Source organism: Chlorocebus sabaeus, chromosome 10 (genome assembly GCF_047675955.1).
Source record: "Chlorocebus sabaeus isolate Y175 chromosome 10, mChlSab1.0.hap1, whole genome shotgun sequence".
NCBI classification, from domain to species: domain Eukaryota; kingdom Metazoa; phylum Chordata; class Mammalia; order Primates; family Cercopithecidae; genus Chlorocebus; species Chlorocebus sabaeus.
Genome location: NC_132913.1, coordinates 97857170 through 97878175, shown reverse-complemented (window position 1 = coordinate 97878175; position 21006 = coordinate 97857170). Strand labels below are relative to the sequence as shown.

The 21006-nt window shown below is 38.4% G+C and overlaps 1 protein-coding gene across 3 annotated transcripts in view; it reads left to right on the top strand.

Moving 5' to 3' along the window:
* Nucleotides 1-17858, top strand: part of LANCL1 (LanC like glutathione S-transferase 1) — a 45530-nt gene extending 27672 nt beyond the window's left edge. For all 3 annotated transcript variants that reach the window (XM_007966136.3, XM_007966135.3, XM_073020048.1), the window contains 6 exons: nt 7595-7730; nt 8286-8432; nt 11135-11317; nt 12673-12849; nt 13600-13672; nt 14484-17858. In XM_007966136.3, the coding sequence (XP_007964327.1) occupies nt 7595-7730; nt 8286-8432; nt 11135-11317; nt 12673-12849; nt 13600-13672; nt 14484-14560 (793 nt within the window). In that variant the 3' untranslated portion in view covers nt 14561-17858. The remainder of the gene's footprint in view (nt 1-7594; nt 7731-8285; nt 8433-11134; nt 11318-12672; nt 12850-13599; nt 13673-14483) is intronic.
* Nucleotides 17859-21006: the final 3148 nt, after the last annotated feature.

The window sequence follows — 21006 nt, the reverse complement described above, 5'->3', positions numbered from 1 at the left end:
ACCAGCTCCTCTTTGTACCTCTGGTAGAATTCGACTGCAAATCTGTCTGGTCCTGGAATTTTTTTGGTTGGTAGGCTATTAATTCCTGCCTCAATTTCAGAACTTGTTATTAGTCTATTCAGGGATTCAACTTCTTCCTGATTTAGTCTTGGGAGGGTGTATGTGTTCAGGAATTTATCCATTTCGTCTAGATTTTCTAGTTTATTTGCGTAGAGGTGTTTATAGTATTCTCTGATGGTAGTTTGTATTCCCGTGGGATCACTGATGATATCCCCTTTTATCATTTTTTGTTGTGTCTCTTTGATTATTCTCTCTTTTCTTCTTTATTAGTCTAACTAGTGGTCTATTTTATTGATCTTTTCAAAAAACCAGCTCCGGGGTTCATTGATTTTTTTGAAGGGTGTTTCATGTCTTTATCTCCTTCAGTTCTGCCCTCATCTTACTTTTTTCTTGTCTTCTGCTAGCTTTTGAATTTGTTTGCTCTTGGTTCTCTAGTTCTTTTTTTTTTTTTTTTGAGACGGAGTCTTGCTCTGTAGCCCGGGCTGGAGTGCAGTGGCCGGATCTCAGCTCACTGCAAGCTCCGCCTCCCGGGTTTACGCCATTCTCCTGCCTTAGCCTCCCGAGTAGCTGGGACTACAGGCGTCCGCCACCTCGCCCGGCTAGTTTTATTGTGATGTTAGGGTGTCAATTTTAGATCTTTCCTGCTTTCTCTTGTGGGCATTTAGTGCTATAAATTTCCCTCTAAACACTGCTTTAGCAGTATCCCAGAGATTCTGGTACGTTGTGTCTTTGTTCTCGTTGGTTTCAAAGAACTTATTTCTACCTTAATTTCATTATTTACCCAGTAGTCATTCAGGAGCAGGTTGTTCAGTTTCTGTGTAGTGTGGTTTTGAGTGAGTTTCTTGATCCTGATTTCTAATTTGATTGCACTATGGCCTGAGAGACTGTTATGATTTCCATTCTTTTCCAATCGCTGAGGAGTGTTTTACTTCCAATTATGTAGTCAAGTTTAGAATAAGTGCGATGTGGTGCTGAGAAGAATGTACATTCTGTTGACTTGGGGTGGAGAGTTTTATAGATGTCTATTAGGTCTGCTTGGTCCAGAGCTGAGTTTAAGTCCTGAATATCCTTGTTAGTTTTCTGCTCGTTGATGTAATATTGACATTGGGGTATTAAAGTCCCCCGTTATTATAGTGCGGGAGTCTAAGTCTCTTTGTAGTCTCTAAGAACCTGCTTTATGAATCTGGGTGCTCCTGTATTGGGTGCATATACATTTTGGATATTCAGCTCTTCTTGTTGCATTGATCCCTTTACCATTATGTAATGGCCTTCTTTGTCTCTTTTGATCTTTGTTGGTTTAAAGTCTTTTATCAGAGACTAGGATTGCAACCCCTACTTTTTTTTGCTTTCCATTAGCCTCCATCCCTTTATTTTAAGCCTATGTGTATCTTTGCACATGAGATGGGTCTCCCGAATACAGCATACCTATGGGTCTTGACTCTTTATCCATTTTGCCAGTCTGTGTATTTTAATTGGGACATTTAGCTCATTTACATTTAAGGTTAGTATTATGTGTGAATTTGATCCTGTCATTATGATGCTAGCTGGTTATTTTGCCCCTTAGTTGATGCAGTTTCTTCATAGTCTCAACGGAGTTTACAGTTTGATATGTTTGTGCAGTAGCTGGTACCGGTTGTTCCTTTCCATGTTTAGTGCTTCCTTTAGGAGCTCTTGTTAGGCAGGCCTGGTGGTGACAAAATCTCTCAGCATTTGCTTCTCTGTAAAGGATTTTATTTCTCCTTTGCTTATGAAGCTTAGTTTGGCTGGAAAGAATGTTGAATATTGGCCCCCACTCTCTTCTGGCTTGTGGGGTTTCTACATAGAGATCCGCTGTTGCTGATGGGCTTCCCTTTGTGGGTAACCCAGCCTCTCTCTGGCTGCCCTTAACACTTTTTCCTTCATTTCAACCTTGGTGAATCTGACGATGATGTGTCTTGGGGTTGCTCTTCTCAAGGAATATCTTTGTGGTGGTCTTTCTTTCCTGAATGTGAATGTTGGCCTGTCTTGCTATGTAGGGGAAGTTCTCCTGGATAATATCCTGAGGAATGTTTCCGACTTGGTTCCATTCTCCCTGTTGCTTCTAGGTACAGCAAACATAGGTTTGGTCTTTTCACATAGTCCATTATTTCTTGGAGGCTTTCGTTCCTTTTTATTCTTTTTTCTCTAACCTTGTCTTCATGCTTGATTTCATCAAATTGATCTTCAATCTCTGATATCCTGTGTTTTTCAGCTCCATCAGGTCATTTATGTTCTTCTCGAAACTGGTTATTCTAGTTAGCAATTCCTCTAACCTTTTTTCAAGGGTCTTCTCTTCCGTGCATTTGGTTAGAACATGCTCCTTTAGCTCAGAGGAATTTGTTACTACCCACCTTCTGAAGCCTACTTCTGTCAATATGTCAAACTCATTCTCCACCCAGTTTTGTTCCCTTGCTGGCAAGGAGTTGTGATCGTTTGGAGGAGAAGCAGCATTCTGGTTTTTGGAATTTTCAGCCTTTTTGCACTGGTTTCTCCCATCTTCGTGGATTTATCTACCTTTGGTCTTTGACGTTGGTGACCTTTGGATGGGGTTTCTGAGTGGATGGTCTTTTTGTTGATATTGGTGTTATTCCTTTCTGTTTGTTAGTTTTCCTTAGTTTTCCTTCTAACAGGCCCCTCTGCTGCAGGTCTGCTGGAGTTTGCTGGAGGTCCACTCCAGACCCTGTTTGCCAGGGTATCACCAGTGGAAACTCCAGAACAGCAAAGATTGCTGCCTGTTTCTTCCTTTGGAAGTTTTGTCCCAGAGGGGCACCCGCCACATGCCAGCCGGAGCTCTTTTGTTTGAGGTGTCTGTCGACCCCTGCTGGGAGGTATCTCCCTGTCAGGAAGCAGGAGGGCAGGGACTCACTTGAGGAGGCAGTCTGTCCATTAGCAGAGCTCCAGCACGGTGCTGGGAGATCCACTGCTCTCTTCAGAGCCAACAGGCAGGAATGTTTAAGTCTGCTGAAGTTGTGCCCACAGCCACCTTCCCCCAGGTGCTCTGTCCCAGGGAGATGGGGGTTTTATCTATAAGCCCCTGACTGGGACTGCTGCCTTTTTTTCAGAGATGCCCTGCCCAGAGACTGGACATCTGTTTTTAAAAGTTACAAACCTTTTGAAAATACAAGGCCAAAAACTCTCCCCAGTAACATCCTGAGGAAGTACTGTGAGGAGTGGAACAGAACTATCCTGTTTGTGTGTCTTTATTCTTCCTTCAGTGACATTTCAGTGACTTGCTTATCTCTTCTGGGTTGCATTAATATCAACATATCAAAACAAATAAATGAAGCTGCAAAAAAGTGCTTGTTAGTTTGAGAGTTTCTGAAAACACATAAAATAACCATTATGACTTATCAGTGATGTCATTTCTTTATTTTATCTTGAGAATGTAGCATGCACAACTTGCAGTTAAGTCCTACTAATCATCGAACCCAACTAATGAATTTTAGCGCTTTGAATTCAAATCCAGAAAAAAGGGATATACTTCCTTTATTACCCTAAACTGTATTGTTTTAATAAGATGCTCTGAGCAGTAATTCATTTTAAATAAATATTTGAAAGGTATTTGCTACCTACTTTGAATGTTCCAAATGCAAATGTGTTTGGCTGCAAAGTAAATAGAATGCTAATTATATATTGCCACCTAGTGGTAATATATGTCATAACATTGGCAAAAAAGGAATGGAGTTAATGCAGTGGTTCAAATATTTTATTTCAGTAGGAATATCATTGGAATCAATGCAGTAATTCTGTGTAATACTTCCATAGAGCAGCGTGTGTTTAAAAAAATTACAGTAATTGTTTTGCATAGTTCTTTCAATCTTTGCAAAAGTAAATAAAAATTACTTTATATTGAAATTCTATACACTTTGACACATTTATATTAAAAATAGGTTCATATCAAAACTTGAGACATTCATTGTTTACTGTAACAGTTGAGTTTGTATCTAATAAACAGATTTTGTTTTCTTATGGCCCCAACATTACTGAGCTCCCAGTTCTGGTATGAGAAAAAAAATTCTTAATAAATGTTTTTAAACATTTAAAATTTTTATTAAAAAATTAAAAATTTCTTTTAAAAATTAAGGGAGTCTGTGTGTGTAGATAGATATGGTATCGAAGTAGAAAACAAAATGGCCCTTGATTCTATCCATAAGTCCTGTTATTTTAAAAAGGTCAAAGTATACAAGAAAATGTATTAGAAGAAAAAGGAAAGAAACCTCTAACCAAGTTTCTTGGTTATCTATTTCTTAGTGTATCTATTCCTAAGATAACCACTGTTTCACTATGAATTATTGGCTATATTTGTAGAAGAAAAAATGGATGAGCCAGCATTTGCATATTTAACTAATTTGAGTTGCCTCAGTTTGATGAGGGTATAATATGAAAAAGTTTAAACCTTTTCACTAACTGCAACTAGCCATGCTTTTTCACCCCTTTCTGCTGAGGAGTAAGTTCCCTTAAAGATTCCTACATTAGTTTCTCTCAGTCTTTCTTTCATAACTGTCAGCCACTTTCACTCACTAAAATCATCTCATTCTGCTTATGTAAAACCTATCCTCTTCATCTTAAATGTTTTCTCCTCCCCTCACCACAAGCGTGGGGAAGTAGTGGAGAGGGAGATGGGAAAGGAAGACTGTTCTCTTTCACACCTACCCTCCCTGCTGAGCTAGGATGTTTTCACTGTATCTATAGCCTGATGGTAACAATTGTTAGGTTTCTGTTTGCTTGGGATTTTGTTTGATTTTCTTTGTTTTTGTTGTAAATATTGGTGGTCTCCAGAGATTGGCAGTAGAGGCTGTAGACCCCCTCAGCTATACCCCTACCTACTATGTTCAAATGAAAGCACACGTGGGTGCTCAATTCTGCCAAATGTGCAAACACTTTAGGAAGAAGATACTATTTAGACATACATACATACATACATACATACATACATACATACAGTCTCCTACCCTGTTTTTGTAGCTTGGAGAAAGTCACATTGCTCTCAAGCCCTTCTTAGACTTTATTCATGAAAGAGTGGGAAAGCCCGTGCCATCTCCCAAACCTCCAGCCCATCTTTACCACTCACTCCACCAATGAAAAACCATTTTCTGTCAATCCTTAATAACAACAAATTCTCTGGTGTAGATTTTGATAAAGTTCCTATATGAAAAAGAGGCACTTCAGTGCTGAGTGCCTCTGAATGTTGACTCCTGCTTAGAGTGCTTCAAATACATCACTTTGGGGCAGGGGTTGGAGGGACCTGATGTTTGTTACTTCAAAATGCTAATTAACCATCCCTAGTGTATAGACTGAAGTTAGATGACAGACATGCACAGGCACGGCACACTGCTTATACTTAACTACTTTAAAAGTAAATTTCCATATAGATAAACAAGATAACTTCTAAACCAGAAGGGACTATTTATTTCACAGATAAAAAATTTTAAGAACAAAGATTTAGTGTCCTAAGCTACCTGATAACATTTGTTAGGGCTAATGTTGTCTCATTACTACTGTTTTCCAGAGTGTCATTGGATCTTTATGCCAATATTTTGTTAAGTTTCACCAAAAAGTAAAATGTTTTAAATGGGATCATATCAAATTTATAGGCTAATTTAGGGATGATTGAGATGCACTTCAAAATTTCATGTGACAAAAACTCTAAAATAGCAAGGACATTTTTCTTCCCTATCATATTTGCTGCCCACTCCCCTCCCCACAAAAAGGGAAAAAGGTTCATTCTCAGAGGTCAAACTACCAAATACAGTTACTTTCCTAAACTGACTTCCCTCTGTGATCTCCCCTACTTGCTGGTTCCTGAGGCTTCCCTTTTTGGTCTCTGATGAAAAGGCTGGGGCTTTGATGACCCTGCTCTGCCACATCTATGACTGCATGCATCTGGGGCCAGGTGTTGTGGAGGACAGAGAAGTAAAGCAATGGGGGCTTACAGTCCCCTCTTGAGACTGCAGGTCCTCCAATCTGGGGAGAGGTTTCACTTCCTCAGAGTTTAGGCTCCCAGGGCTCCCCTTGCCTTCGTACCTGTTCCCAGCATGAGATTGCTTGTAGGTTGGGGCACAAGAGAACTGAGAAAAGGAAAATAAAGAAAAATGAAGGGTTAACCCATTCTCTCTGATATTAGGAGTTCTCTTTGTTCAGATAGCACTAGAGGGCTTCCTCTGGGTCTCTGTCAGCCTACTTGTGCCTACTTTTGGGTTTTGGGCTATACAGAGTTCAGACCAGGGGAATACCAGAGAGAAAAAACAGTAAACTCACCACTGGTTTGGTGGTACTTCAGATTCCTGTCCTCTTCCTCTTTTTGTGTGTTACTATTTGCTTTTCAGAGACTGCAAATAGCTGCTCTATCCTATCCAGGTTTTAGAGCCACATTTTGGGGGAGAAACAAGGTGCAGAGCATGTTTACTCCATCTTACCTGAAACCAGAACTGAAAGTAACTTTTTCTGAGAAGCTGAACTGAGTCTATCCGTAGGGACTGAATGAACCATAATACATTCTTTCATTGGGGTTCTATGCAAGTATTACAAAGAACGTGACTACTCTGTGTGCTGTTACGGAATCATTGTCAAGATGTATCGTTAAATAGCAAACTGTAGAATATTTATAAATATGTATATCTATGCTTATGTGTACATAAAATCTAGGAATATACACACACAAAAATGGTAACCATGGTGATTTCTGAGGAGAACTAGAAGGCTGGGAGACTGAGGAGATGGAGACCTGACTGACATCTCTGTGCTATTAATATTTGCATGTATTGGCCGGTTGCAGTGGCTCACGCCTATAATCCCAGCACTTTGGAAGGCTGAGGCAGGCGGATCACCTGAGGTCGGGAATTGGAGACCAGCCTGACCAACATGGAGAAACTCCGTCTCTACTAAAAATACAAAATTAGCCGGGTGTGGTGGTGCGTACCTATAATCCCAGCTCCTCAGGCGGCTGAGGCTGGAGAAGTGCTTAAACCTGGGAGGTGGAGGTTGCAGTGAGCCGAGATCATGCCATTGCACTCCAGCCTGGGCAACAAGAGTGAAACTGTCTCAAAAGAAAAAAAAAATTACATGTATTATTGACTGTGGTAGATGAGACCTACTTCAGGTAGGCCTGGTGACACATTAAGAAATAAACCAAGGAAGGAGGTGATAGGCCATTTGTTAACCTAGTCCCTTCTGTGGGCTAAATGCCTCAGAGCCAGCAGTTCTTGGCTTCTCTGACCCCAACTGCTAAAATACTCACCTTAGGGCCTGCCTCCATGAGGAACTAGGGAGATTTCGGATAACCTCAGCCATACGTTTGTATTCTTTCGTTTTATGAATGTATTTGCTAGTTCCATTGTTAAGTGAAGAAATTTAATGGAGGGCTAATCTGTGAACCGTAACTGTTCTATAGATAGATATTATATATGTATAAACACATACTGTGTGTGCATGTATATTTTTTCAATGTACCATTTTTAAGTATACACCAATACCTGATTCCTTTCAAATTATTTTGGGCATGTATTTTTATTTTTAGGCTAATTCACCTAAATAAGATTGATCCTCATGCTCCAAATGAAATGCTTTATGGGCGAATAGGCTACATCTATGCTCTTCTTTTTGTCAATAAGAACTTTGGAGTGGAAAAGATTCCTCAAAGCCATATTCAGCAGGTACCATGTTTTTGTGTTTTTAGGAGTCTCTTTAGGATCCCATTTACTTACTGTCTGCCCAAACTATTGTTTGTGTCTCTCCAGTTAGCACATTCCAAATAAAGGAAGGTGTATCTGGACCTCTAAAGGTTGGGCACAGTCCAAGAACCAATAGCTTCCTACGGAGTGCTGTTGGAAACATTTCTGACTCAGTCAGAAGGCCAGTCTGCTCCATTTCAGAATTTAGAGGTCCTCTCCAAAGAAGATTAGAGCCAAATTTCACCTCCCAGATGGAGGGTCTGCTTTGGTGGTGCCTAGAGGAGTTTATGCTTTTCTTTGACAGGTGAACTCTTGTAAACTGTAATGCAAACAGCTCACAATCCTCTATGCCCTCCCGCTTCTAGGCTGAATATAGTCCCACTCTCTGATGAAGAATTAAACCGTGCCTTTCCCTGGCTGAAAGCTAGTGTCTAATTTGTCGTGTTCCTCAGTACTTCTTAGCAAAAAAGTCATTACCTCCTCCAGGAACGTTTTTGTTCAGTTAACTTGTTATTTTGGCTGGTTCTCTCTCTGCAGATTTGTGAAACAATTTTAACCTCTGGAGAAAACCTAGCTAGGAAGAGAAACTTCACGGCAAAGTCTCCACTCATGTATGAATGGTACCAGGAATATTATGTAGGGGCTGCTCATGGCCTGGCTGGAATTTATTACTACCTGATGCAGGTAAGGAGTGATTGTGGTGGAACTTTAAAATGTCCTTCCTGACCCATGTACTATCATGGGTGAGAAGACAGATGTTCTAGTTCTAGTTTGTCATTCTGTCAACCTCTGCATTACAGTACTCTCCTTGTAATTAACTTGACCTAGACAAACAAAAGTAATGTTTATGAAGGTGCCTTTAAAAATGTATAAACATTAAAGGCCTTGCATTTTGAGATGAAGTTTGATTTACAGGTTACCCTACTTGCCCACTTAGCATCACTTGTGCAAACTAACGTATTTTGACCTATAATTCTGCATGAAGCGCCTCTGCTCTGCTCTTGCAGCCAGTGCTTTGAATTAAAAATATTATTCCACATTAAAAGGCACAACTAATTCCAACAAATTCCAGTAATAGGAACAAAATCAATAGAAAACAAATGAGCGCTTGTTGCCTAATGCTTACTTAGAGAGCAAAGCTGAGGAGACTTTTACTTACCTGAAAAACAGCTGAATATGCTCTGCCCAACAGTTCTTAGGATCTAATACTATTGGGGCACATCAACCAGAGTCAAACAGACTAAAGACAAATAGCATTTACTGCATCAAACATAACTTGGGAGAGATCAGAAGAGGACTTCTCATGAGAGCATCATTTTGGGAGACTTCTGAAGCACTCCTTAAGGAGAAATTGGCACTTACGAATAAGAATTCATGGCAATTGATTTTTAATGGCAGCAGAGGTACCCCTGTCACCTTCCCAAGACACACTGTCATATAAAAGTGTTTCATTCACGTGTTCAGCAGGAGTGCTTGGATATACATACTACCAGCTCTTTGAGTAGCTGACTCTTACAACACAAGATCAGTGTTGGACCTGCCCTCTACCTATAAATAAACAAGGACAACAGAACTGAAAAACTCAAGGTTATTATTACTTTTGAATGCAGAGTCACACATTGAGTGTTAGTGGCAATCAGAGACTAACTGGTGTATTTATTCTACACTTTTCAATTAGAGGTTATATAATTAGATGTTGACATTTAGACTTAAATTTCTTTATTTTTCTGGTGCATGTCTTCCTCTCTATTCCCAGTAGTAAATGTAGATTCCTAAAAGTTTTCAGGAAGGAAGAGTCTTCTGAAGTTTCAAGGTTAGTTAGAATCAAACATATTAGAGGCCCTCTCCAAAGAGGATTAGACAGCCTTATTGAACTTTCATTGAAACAAATAATCAGGAGACATAGTTAGTGACTAGACAGCCTCATCAAATGTTCATTTAAACAAATAATCATGAGACATACTCTGTCTCCTTGTGTTAGCTGTAGTAAGAAATCTGAAAACCCAAGTATTGATTTTTTCATTTGCAGGTTATCATCTATATGAAATGATTTAATTTTTAATCCTGAAAGTCTATTCTAGTAGGTACCCCTTCATTAACGTAAAATTAAACATCATTATTTTTAGGCCATATTGGGTAATTCCTGCAAGTTTGAAGAGAGTCCACTCATTCTACTGTAACACTTTGAACTTTAATGCTGTTCTTTGTATAAAATGAAATCTGTCTTTTAAATAACTCAGTACACTTTCAGAATCTTGTGGAAGTCGTATTGTCAACATTACTTTGACCCCACCACAACCACCTCCTGCCTGTGCTTCACACCACTGCCACCCCTCACCACCACATGCCCCACACCTTGCCTAGCGTAACAGCACTTTGACTCTGTTAAAGACATTAGCAGTCACTGAAGTAAGAACAGGACCAAAAGGAGAAACTAAAACATGTATCAAAAATGGTAGCTCATATGCTCTATGTCAGTATGTCCTTTGGATCTGTACGTTGTTATATCAAAATAATGTGGCATTTAGATCAGTCCTAAATCCTCTGCAAAAAGACAGACCTGATCTAGAGGCATGCTATAGTTTGGAATCTAGATTCCAGGTCTCTTAACTTGTTAGGTGGTATTTTCAATAGAAAAAGGATACTATCTCCTCTCTAAATTTAATAACGAAAGTCATGCTTGGTTTGTCTAGTGCATCCCTTTGTGACTTTTAAAGCTTGCTTTATATATTGAAACCATGGGAAACTTCTCTTACACTCGCATTCTCAGGCGTTGACTTTGGAAAATTACTTATATGTATGTAGATAACAATATTGAAAAACAATATATACAAAATGTCGAGCACAGTGGCTCACGCCTGTTATCCCAGTACTTTGGGAGGCTGAGGCGGGCGGATCATCTGAGGTCAGGAGTTCGAGACCAGCCTGTTCAACATGGTGAAACCCCGTCTCTACTAAAAATACAAAAATTAGCCGGGCGTGGTGACAGGTGTCTGTAATCCCAAGTACTTGGGAGGCTGAGACAGGAGAATTACTTGAACCCAGGAGATGGAGGTTGCAGGGAGCCAAGATCGTACCATTGCACTCCAGCCTGGGTGACGAGTGAAACTCCATCTCAAATAAAAAAGAAAAACAATATATACAAAGGACCCTAAGAGTTAGCTAGTAGCCCAATTTTACTTTGTCCCATTGTTTAAAGTTTTTAAATGAAATCGCAAAAGATTAAAATAAAGGCATCCAATAGGTGGAAAAATTGAATGAAATCCAAAACCTCTTAATGACCTTCCATTTCCTCTTAGCCATGCTTTTTTTCTGGTTTAAATATACTGAGACCTAGGAAGGTTTGTTTGCTTCAGCAGAACTAATAATTTCCTTCTCATTTTTAGCCCAGCCTTCAAGTGAGCCAAGGGAAGTTACATAGTTTGGTCAAGCCCAGTGTAGACTACGTCTGCCAGCTGAAGTTCCCTTCTGGCAATTACCCTCCATGTATAGGTGATAATCGAGATCTGCTTGTCCATTGGTGCCATGGCGCCCCTGGGGTCATCTACATGCTCATCCAGGCCTATAAGGTACTGTGTGTATTTTTGAAAAAATTTTTTTAATAACCAAAAATTTATAATTTAAAATTAGTTTTACCCTCATCCATAAAGGAACAATAAATAAATCTCTTGTGGGACCTAAGATCACTTTGCTAAATGAATTATAATTCATTCTCACCATCTCTCTGTACCATAGCAGGCATGGTTTCATAACCTACTTTCAACAATACTTAGGTTGCAATGAGATATTGTTTATGATCCAGCATATTATCTAGCAATTCCACTCCTAGGTGTGTACCCAAAAGAACCAAAACCAAGGATTCAAACAGATACTGTACACCAGCATTCATAGCAGCATTATTTATAATTGCCACAAGGTGAAAATAATCCAAGTATTCATCAAGAGATGAATTGATAAAGAAAATATCATATATACAATGGAACATATCACAATGCAATGGAATATTATTCCGCTATTAAAAGAATGACTTTCTGATACATATTACAACATGGATGAACCTTGAAAACATTATGCTAAGTGAAATAAACAGATATAAAAAGACAAATATTGTACGATTCCATTGTAGTGCATAAATAACACTAATAAAAAGCATGCCCTCACAGAACTGCGATCAAAGGTTTGTAGTTGAGAAAAAAAAAAGGATGTCTATGACCATTGGTGCCAAATCAACAAATTACAACTCTGCAGATCATTGCTGGGCACTGGCATCTCATAAATAAGCTGCCAGTGTATCAAATGCTACATTTCAGAGAATTAGACACATTCATACTGGAAAACCTTTTTAAACTGCCTTATCCTACTTTTAAGAACACTTAAGTTGCAATGAGCTATTAAAAATACCTACTCAGAATATTTCCTCAGTCTTTGGTGAAGATACAGGAGGCCGTAAAAATTGTAAAGGTCTATCTCTATTTTCCTGACAAAATCTAATGTTTTATACTCAATTTGCATATTTCCTAAAGAACAGTTGTTCTCCAGTGTGTAAAGAAACTTCCTAATAGTGAAGAGGACATCATAGTTACCAAAGAAGAGAGCATGTGTTCTTTGGAATGTCACTCATGCTAACAGCAAGTTGCAAGTTAAATAATGCTGCTTCCTCAGTAACATCCACATAAACACACACACATGCACAGAAAACTTAGACTGTACATACCAAAATCATGCACAATTTAAAAAATAAAAAGCCAAACTAGTAGATTTTAGTAATTGTCACTAGAAATATAACACATCCCTCTGTCACTAAATCCTTTACCCTTTCTTGCCAAGCCATCTCCCTCTCTCCTTCTTACCTATCAGGAAGGAGTATCAATGGAACTTTCTTTTATATCCCATATAATAGAATGCATGTCCTTTGCCTCTGCAGGTATTCAGAGAGGAAAAGTATCTCTGTGATGCCTATCAGTGTGCTGATGTGATCTGGCAATACGGGTTGCTGAAGAAGGGATATGGGCTGTGCCACGGTGCTGCAGGGAATGCCTATGCCTTCCTGACACTCTACAACCTCACGCAGGATATGAAGTACCTGTATAGGGCCTGTAAGGTAAGAGTCAGAACCACCAAACAGAAAGCAGCTCGGTGGCTCATACCTGTGATCTCAGCACTTTGGGAGGCTGAGGCAGGTGGATCACCTGAGGTCAGGAGTTCGAGACCAGCCTGGCCAACGTGGTCTCTACTTAAAATACAAAAACTTAGCCAGGTGTGGTGGCAGGTGTCTATAATCCCAGCTACTTTGGAGGCTGAGGCACGAGAATCACTTGAACCCGGGAGGCGGAGGTTGCAATGAGCTGATATCATGCCATTGTACTCCAGCCTGGGTGACAAGAGTGAAACTCTATCTTGAAAAAAAAAGAAAAAAAAAGCAGGTCTCCCAGGAGGTTGTAGAAAGGGTTCTAGTTCATCTGATTTAATTCATTTATCCCTAAAATCATAGATCTTGGATAACAAATACAGTTATTTAAGGAAAACCTTCAAAAACCTTTCAATTAAATTAGCATTCCTTTAAAGGGACATAATTCTACTCAGCAGCATTTATGGGAGAAAAAATAAAGACGTAGGGTGATTTAGTGCCTTTCTTCTTAAATAACCTTGGAGATACGTGACTCAGACAGCTCATTAAATTCCTCCCATGCTGTGTACTCTCTCAGACCATCCTTTACTCTGCATTAATCTCCTTTCTTTGATGTGAAGGTAGTGTTTGACTTTTCAGAGTAATTTGTAGGGACAACCTCTTAACTTTTGGGAGATCTCTGGAAGAAATCACTATACTAATTTAACTTGGTCTCATTTTCAGTTTGCTGAATGGTGCTTAGAGTATGGAGAACACGGATGCAGAACACCAGACACCCCTTTCTCTCTCTTTGAAGGTATTTTGTACACTTTATTTATTTGCCTTATAATATCAGCATCTACTTCTCTGCTTGCTAATTAATATATTTGAATTTATCAAAAAATTATTTTTACTACTTGATTTCCTAATATGCTAAATCGATATTAAAAATCATTTAGCACGTGTGCTACCACAGTCCCAATACTGGTAGTCATCGGGTGACTCCCTTTTATGGAGCCAGGCACATGTTGGGCATTTTGCAGATGCCATCATAAATCATTCAGCAAAAAACATACAGGCACTACTACCTTCATGTCAGAGCCGAGGAGACTGAGGCTCAGGAGCTTACATTTGGTAAATGGCAGGGCTGTGACTTGAACTTACCTGGCTCCATTCTCTCTCCAGTCTTCTACCGGGATATAAGGCTGAGCACCTCACTAGTGATCTCCTCTAATGTTGAACTACAATGTCTGTAAACATAGATTTACACTTCATTTAAATCATTGCCATTAATATTGTGGTGATGTTAATGTTAAAAATGGAGCCATCCTTCGTTTTTGCAGAGTTGTATGCTCTCGGGGGGTGTCAGTGAGGTGGGGAAAAAGCCATAGGATGCTGAAGGAGGAGGGCCAAGAGGACATCCCCACCCTCCCCTCCAGTATGGCCTTGATCCAGACCTTAGGGACAAGGCCGTCACTGGTGGGCACCCTTTGTTGATGTTTGTGTGTTTGAATAGACTGAAATGCTGTTGACTTGCTTTGTCTATAAAGATTTGGAGGAAAAAAAAAGCCATCCTATGAAGTGGAGTCATTTGGTATAATAACTTTTGCCTCTTTCTGTTTCTTCAGGAATGGCTGGAACAATATATTTCCTGGCTGACCTGCTAGTCCCCACAAAAGCCAGGTTCCCTGCATTTGAACTCTGAAAGGAAAGCATGCCACCTGTAACTCACTGCATGACCCTTTCTGTATATTCAAACCCAAGCTAAGTGCTTTCGTTGCTTTCCAAGGAAACAAAGAGTCAAACTGTGGACTTGATTTTGTTAGCTTTTTTCAGAATTTGTCTTTCATTCAGTTCATTTCCATTATCATTTACTTTTACTTAAAAGTATCCAAGGAAGTCTTTTAACTTTAATTTCCATTTCTTCCTAAAGGGAGAGTGAGTGATATGTACAGTGTTTTGAGATTGTATACATATGTTCCAGAACTTGGAGGAAATCTTATTTAAGTTTATGAATATAACCATCTGTTACTGTTCTAAAAATGTTTAAAAGAAACTCAATATAGATAAAAATAAATATGTGACTATTATTGGGTATTGCACTTCACTTTTCTTTAATATTTTTCCTCCAATTGGAGGGCAAACAATTTTATGACTTGCTTTTCTCTAGGTGTTTCATTTTGAAAGGGACAAAAATATAACTAAATGCTTCCAGGAGAAAAATTCCAAGAATTGCAATCTGGACTTGGGACCTAAATATCATTTTTTAAATTCTTGATGCCTATTTAGACTAGAGGTAAACATACTTTCAGATTTGCCTGTTTTTGTCAGCAAGGCATACAGGCTTCAGAAGCCAATCTTTTTAATCAAAAAACGTATAAAACGTGATGATCATTGTGAAAATTCTGAGTTGAAGGTTAGTTCAAGATAAGCTAACAATAACAGTTTGTGTTTTCTCTAAAATAATCTGGGTTTTTTGGAACTCTTTATTTAAATATGTTTGTTTTTCAGTATTCATATAAGATCAGGAAGCTAATTTTCTATGTATGAGTATGCTTTGACCTAGGATTTCAGTCCACTCTGACTGACTTTCTAAACTTTAACTTGAGTTTTTTACAGTGACTATGCATTAGTGCTGACTCTTTGGTATAAGCCATAAAATATTTTCCTTCTTATCAATTTATCTGAACTTTGATCTTTTCACTAAATAGTACAGTATTCTACTTCGGTTTAAAAAGGGGGGATGAGAAAGGGAATACTATGTAACCAATAACTTGAACAAAAACACTAAGCTTTTAATAGAAATGCTTTTTGTTGAGGAGGTATTATCCAGAGTTCATGCTTAGAACAAATGCATCTTTGTGTATCCTAGGCTTAACAATTCATCAGTTTCTGAGACCACAGAATCATGTTTTCTGTAGTAGATAAAGACTCCCTGGTGCTTCAAATCCCGTACAAATGTTTTGACTCAGCAGCTTTTACTCCTCCTCCTTCCAATACTGCCTTTGCCTGGCTTGTTTTTTCTCTTTGCAACTGATTTTGCAAAAGGAGATTTTGCAACTGATTTTGCAAAAAAAAATTGTAGCTTTAAAATAACAGGGTCTAAGTATTTTAAATGTGCCTATTTCACAGCTCTCTTGGTGACAAAAACATGCTATTTTTATTGGAACTTCAAACCAAATCCCTACTGAGTGTGTGCTGGTTCCTGCAGGTAGCAGTCTCCTATTATCTCCTGTTTAGCACCAAAAGAGCTAATATTATTGGAAATCGACCCTTTAAAGGCCACTGGCAGTAGGATTTAAAAAGCAGCCCACTGCTCGGTTTCTAGGATCAGCTTCCTCCTTCTCGATTTGTGTAAGTCGGCACTACCTTGTGCCTCGCAGATTGCTGAAGTGCTACTGGTAAGCGTGTGCATGCTCTGCCTTTCTTGTGACACGAGCTTTCAGTCAGCAACATCAGCACTTACAGTAAGAAGTAAAAGTAGTGCACAGCAAAGCTAATTTGCCTTTGTCTGTGGTGTTCAGCCTGAAAGAATAAAGCTCATTTGGTTTAGTTAAATGTCTTACTCTACTGTGCCTATGCTTTTAGCTACGTTACTAAGCAAGGGAAAAGAACACTTTCTTTGAGCCAAAGGAGACTTGATCACAGTTCTCCAAGTATCGTGATAGCAATACTTAACCCCAGGAAGGTTTCAAGGCAGGGAGAAGAACATTTCAAGTATGATTCTTGTTAACCCATTTATGCCTAGTGTTCCATTATTGGAACGCTAAGCTTGTGGGAGTCATTTACATCCTACTGCTCAAAGTCATTGCCAAGGTCTGATTTTTCACACAAAAAATTGCAACCCCCAGCATAAATGGGTTAGCTGCAGTCATCTGCTAGCAAATTCATCCACACAAACACAATTCAAGTTTGTTTTAAGCTTTTGAAAACTTATTAAACTGGCACAATTTTATATGTATGCTATTTGTTGTATTTATGCTTAAGAGCAAAAAAGTTTTGATTTGATTTTAAACTCAGGCAAAGCCTACAACGCTGAGACAATCCCCTAACATGGTAGTAACTAAAGAAACTTTTATACTAGGCTTCTTAGTTTTAAAAGGTAGTGGCATCATTGTTTCAGTTCTAGTTGTTATATTTTTCTCTTGGATATTTTTCTTCTTGGTAAAAATCCTTCCCAGAAGTTGCTTCCTAGAAAACTCAACACCATCTCTTATCTCTGTGCGGGGACTAGGTAATAAAACCTTCAAAGATTGCCAAGCAGTGTTCATTTATCCCGTCACATGTTTCTGTTTCTATAGTAATTTAGAAATTGCAAATAGTTAACTTTTCATCTTGTAAAGAATGTTAACATTATCCTGGCTATTTCCATAGATACCATGGACTATTATTATTACTATCCTGACTATTTCCATAGATACTATGGACTGTAGTGTGGCCTGAGTTGTCAGTCTTTAATCCTGAGTCACGTGGCTCTCTTTTTATCTTTCATGTCAGTTCCAATTATTTGGCATCAAAAACCTTCATGGTAGGTAGAGTTTTAGGTAAAAGTGGATCTAGGGTTACTTTCTTTATTAACATTTCCTAAATAACTGAATTGAGAGACATACTCTGCTACTATGTCGTCAGGTTAATTTTTGTCTGATCTTTTGATGGTCCTGCCTTTTACTAGCTACTTTAGAAATAGAAAATGTGAAGAGTGACTATTTATGCATATACTCCTTTGGCTACTAGAACTCATCTGTAGTCCTTTATTATTTACATTGAATTCCAATTTCATTTCTGCTTCCGCTAAATAAGAGCACCTCATTCCTGTGTTTTCTGTACTGTTGAGCTGTAGACGAACTGTTTCTCTAATTATAAAGCAAACTGTTTGAGATATTCAGGGAGACTGCCCAAATGTTATATTGTCATTTAATGGGAAAGGCTGGGATCATATGTATTTTTATGTTCTGTAAAGGATTTGACTTACTGGTTCTCAATAAAATTTTATTAGGACTGTATATCATCATGTGCTTTTTGTTTGGTTTGGTTTAAACTTGAGAAATATTTTCCCTCAATGGCAACTGAAGGTTTTTTTTCTCTATACACCCATTTCCTAGGCTTTGTTCCTTTTTCCTCATTGTTGGATAAAACAAGATTTTCTCTACTGTCTGATAATAGAGATTTATAAGCAGAAAATATTTTTAAATCTGATCATTATAGAATTAGGAGGAATCTACGAGGCTTCAAGAACAACCGTGTATTAACCATCTCATAATATAAGAATCTGCTGTGGGGTTAATAACTAAAGGCCTAATTCTAGAAGTTGATTTTCCTGCTGACCAATTCTGCTTTGAATAGAAAAGGGGGGATTAAATGAGGCGAGGTTAGAAAAATTTTGCTGAGTCACTTGGGATGACTTTGTGCCACTACTTTTTATGATACAGCTAGTTAGTGTGACTTAGCACAACAGAGATTTGACAAATTTTAGAATACTCATTTTCATCTCTAAATTACAATTTGTGTGCTGGTACATATGATGAAAATGTCCTTCATACCCAAAGTCTATTTATTGAATGATAATACTGAGGATAAATGCAGAGTTACATTTATTTCTCTTATTTGAATGAAGTAAAGGTATGTATGGTAATATCTAGACTCTGGATGTAGGCAGTGAGGCGTGGGGAGGACACTACCTTGCAAAGGCCACACAGAGGTTCCCAAATGATGCTTTGAAAGGTCCTGCTAACTCTACGAGGTTAGTTTCCATTGGCAAGGCCAGCTCTAGTTTACTGCTCCCTGGCTTCTCCTCCTACTAGGAGGAAAATAATGACAGGCACAGTAAGTTGCACCACAGTTGTAACCTCATAAACAAAGAAAACTTCAAGATATTTGTTTTTTGTGACTTACCTACAGTATATTTTTTCCTAATTTTGCATTGGAAAAGATCTTAGCCTTTCTCCTCCTCTTTTCTCCTCCTCTTCACGCTCTCTGAATAGAAAAGAATAATTTTTATGTCATTCTTTTTTTCCAAGATAGTCCCACTGTGGATTCAAAGTTATTAAAATTCTCATATCTTCTCTATTCTATTAAGCATCATTTAAACTGAAACCTACAAGTTAGTCCCCTGAAAATTTGCTTTCTCATTGTTTCTCATCCAAATTTGCCCTCTTCCTTCTAAAGCTGTGGGTCAATTAACATAACAAGAGAACTCAGGCTTTTTTTTTTTCTTTTTTTGTAACAATGGCAAATATATTGGCTTCATTGGTCCCATGATGTAAACTGTCTAAATACTATTTTCCAGAAGCCCTGTGCTAGTGCATCCTCAGGGACTTGTTTGGCAATTTTGTGAGTAATAGGAGAAGGCAGCAAAGACGATAAGCCAAGAGATGAAATAATGAGGATTGAGAAACAGATCTTAGCAGGGCTGCTGCTCATAGTCAACTGGTTTAATTTCACATTTCTACATTATGTTAACTTTTCAACCACATGAAAATTACAACATGGTAACATTAAGTCTGCAACTAATGATCTAATAATACTCAACAAATAAGTGTTAGACAAAGCATTTCTGAAGTACTTAGTCATTATGTAGGGAAACACGAGCCTTTATAAGTCAGTTTATAAAATAGTGTCCCAATTGCCTAATTTCTCTTTGATGGAGCTGGGATGTTAAGAAAGGCATTTATAAGCCAGAAAATACTAATGTGGCTCACTGTGAAAGATGATACTGTTTTCTCAGGATTCAGCATTCAGAAATGAACATGCCCCCTCTTGCTAATACAGTCTGAACTGCTGGCACTTTCAGTTTTTATGACGCAGATATGCCATTTTATTAATCATACCATGACCAATGCCTTAAAATCATTTATCCCCAAAATTCATTAAACATGCTATCTTTATGTACAAGGTACTGGCTAGGGGATCTGTTTGCATAAGGTAGACATCTCTACTCTGGCAACTCAGTCTGGTGAAGACAGGTGACTGGATAAGCAATTGGAAGGAAATGTATTATAATAATCCTATCACCACTCCAACTACTCTTCCCATTATTCCATAACTTCATGTATATTGGGTCTCTCATATGGCCTGCAGTTTCTATCTATGGAGATATTGGCGTTTAGAACTCTAATAGGAAGAAGACAATTTAAAAGCCAATCGGCCAGCCCAGAAGCACTCAGAGTTCTTTCATTTGGACCACCTTGATGATGGGCAAGGTAGAGGGAAATTTGAAGACAAAGAGTCCTTTGCCCCCAAAATTATTTTCATTCAGTTGACCAACTTCTCAAAAATTCACAGTATTACTATTAATAATTTAGGCTAAATTCATTTTTCTTCAGGAATCCTCCATTAAGATGCAAATATTTTAGAATAGTTACTGATCCTGCTATGTCATAACATCTTATTAATTGGTTCATGACCTAGAGAGATGTTAACTTGAACTCAACAACACTGTGTTGCTAGAACGTGCTAGTAATAGCATCTGGCTAAGATTAAGAAGATAATATGATATCTGCTCATAAAAGACTGTTCAGATGTGATGATGAGTATAAACAAGTAATTTCAATGTGCTGTGGAACTACACCAGCACTACCGTGTTATGAGTAGCAAATGTATATAGTAGACCTGTCATTTTTCTTTATTTGCCATCATCTGGCATTCACCATGATTCATATGGAAGAATTTCATAAAGTGATGGACGAGTCTATAGTGCCTCAGAGGGCATTTATCCAGGGATACTTCAGTGCTTAAGAACAAAGCTGACCCAGAAAGTATATGTGAGTTAATTGAACTGGTTGAAGAAATTTTGACGTCAGGGCTTCTCAACCATCAATGTGCATACAAATTACATGGGGATCTTTTTAAGTAATTTCTAAAATGCAGGTCAGGAAGTGCCTGAGAGTCTGCATTTCTAACAAATTACCAGATAATGCCCATGCTGACCAGAGCCTACTTTGAGTGCCATGGAATTAAATTATCCATCATAAATTTCAACTAAATAGGAAAAGAGTAAACTCAGGAGTTGGCTTATGAGTTGGAAGAAATTAATTGATGTTTGTGAAATCAGAGGACTATGCAGTAGAAGCAGGAGCATGAAAGAGCTGGAATGATTGGGGTCTGATTTCTGATACGACACAAATTCTTGTAATGTCAAGGCAAAGGGGGTGG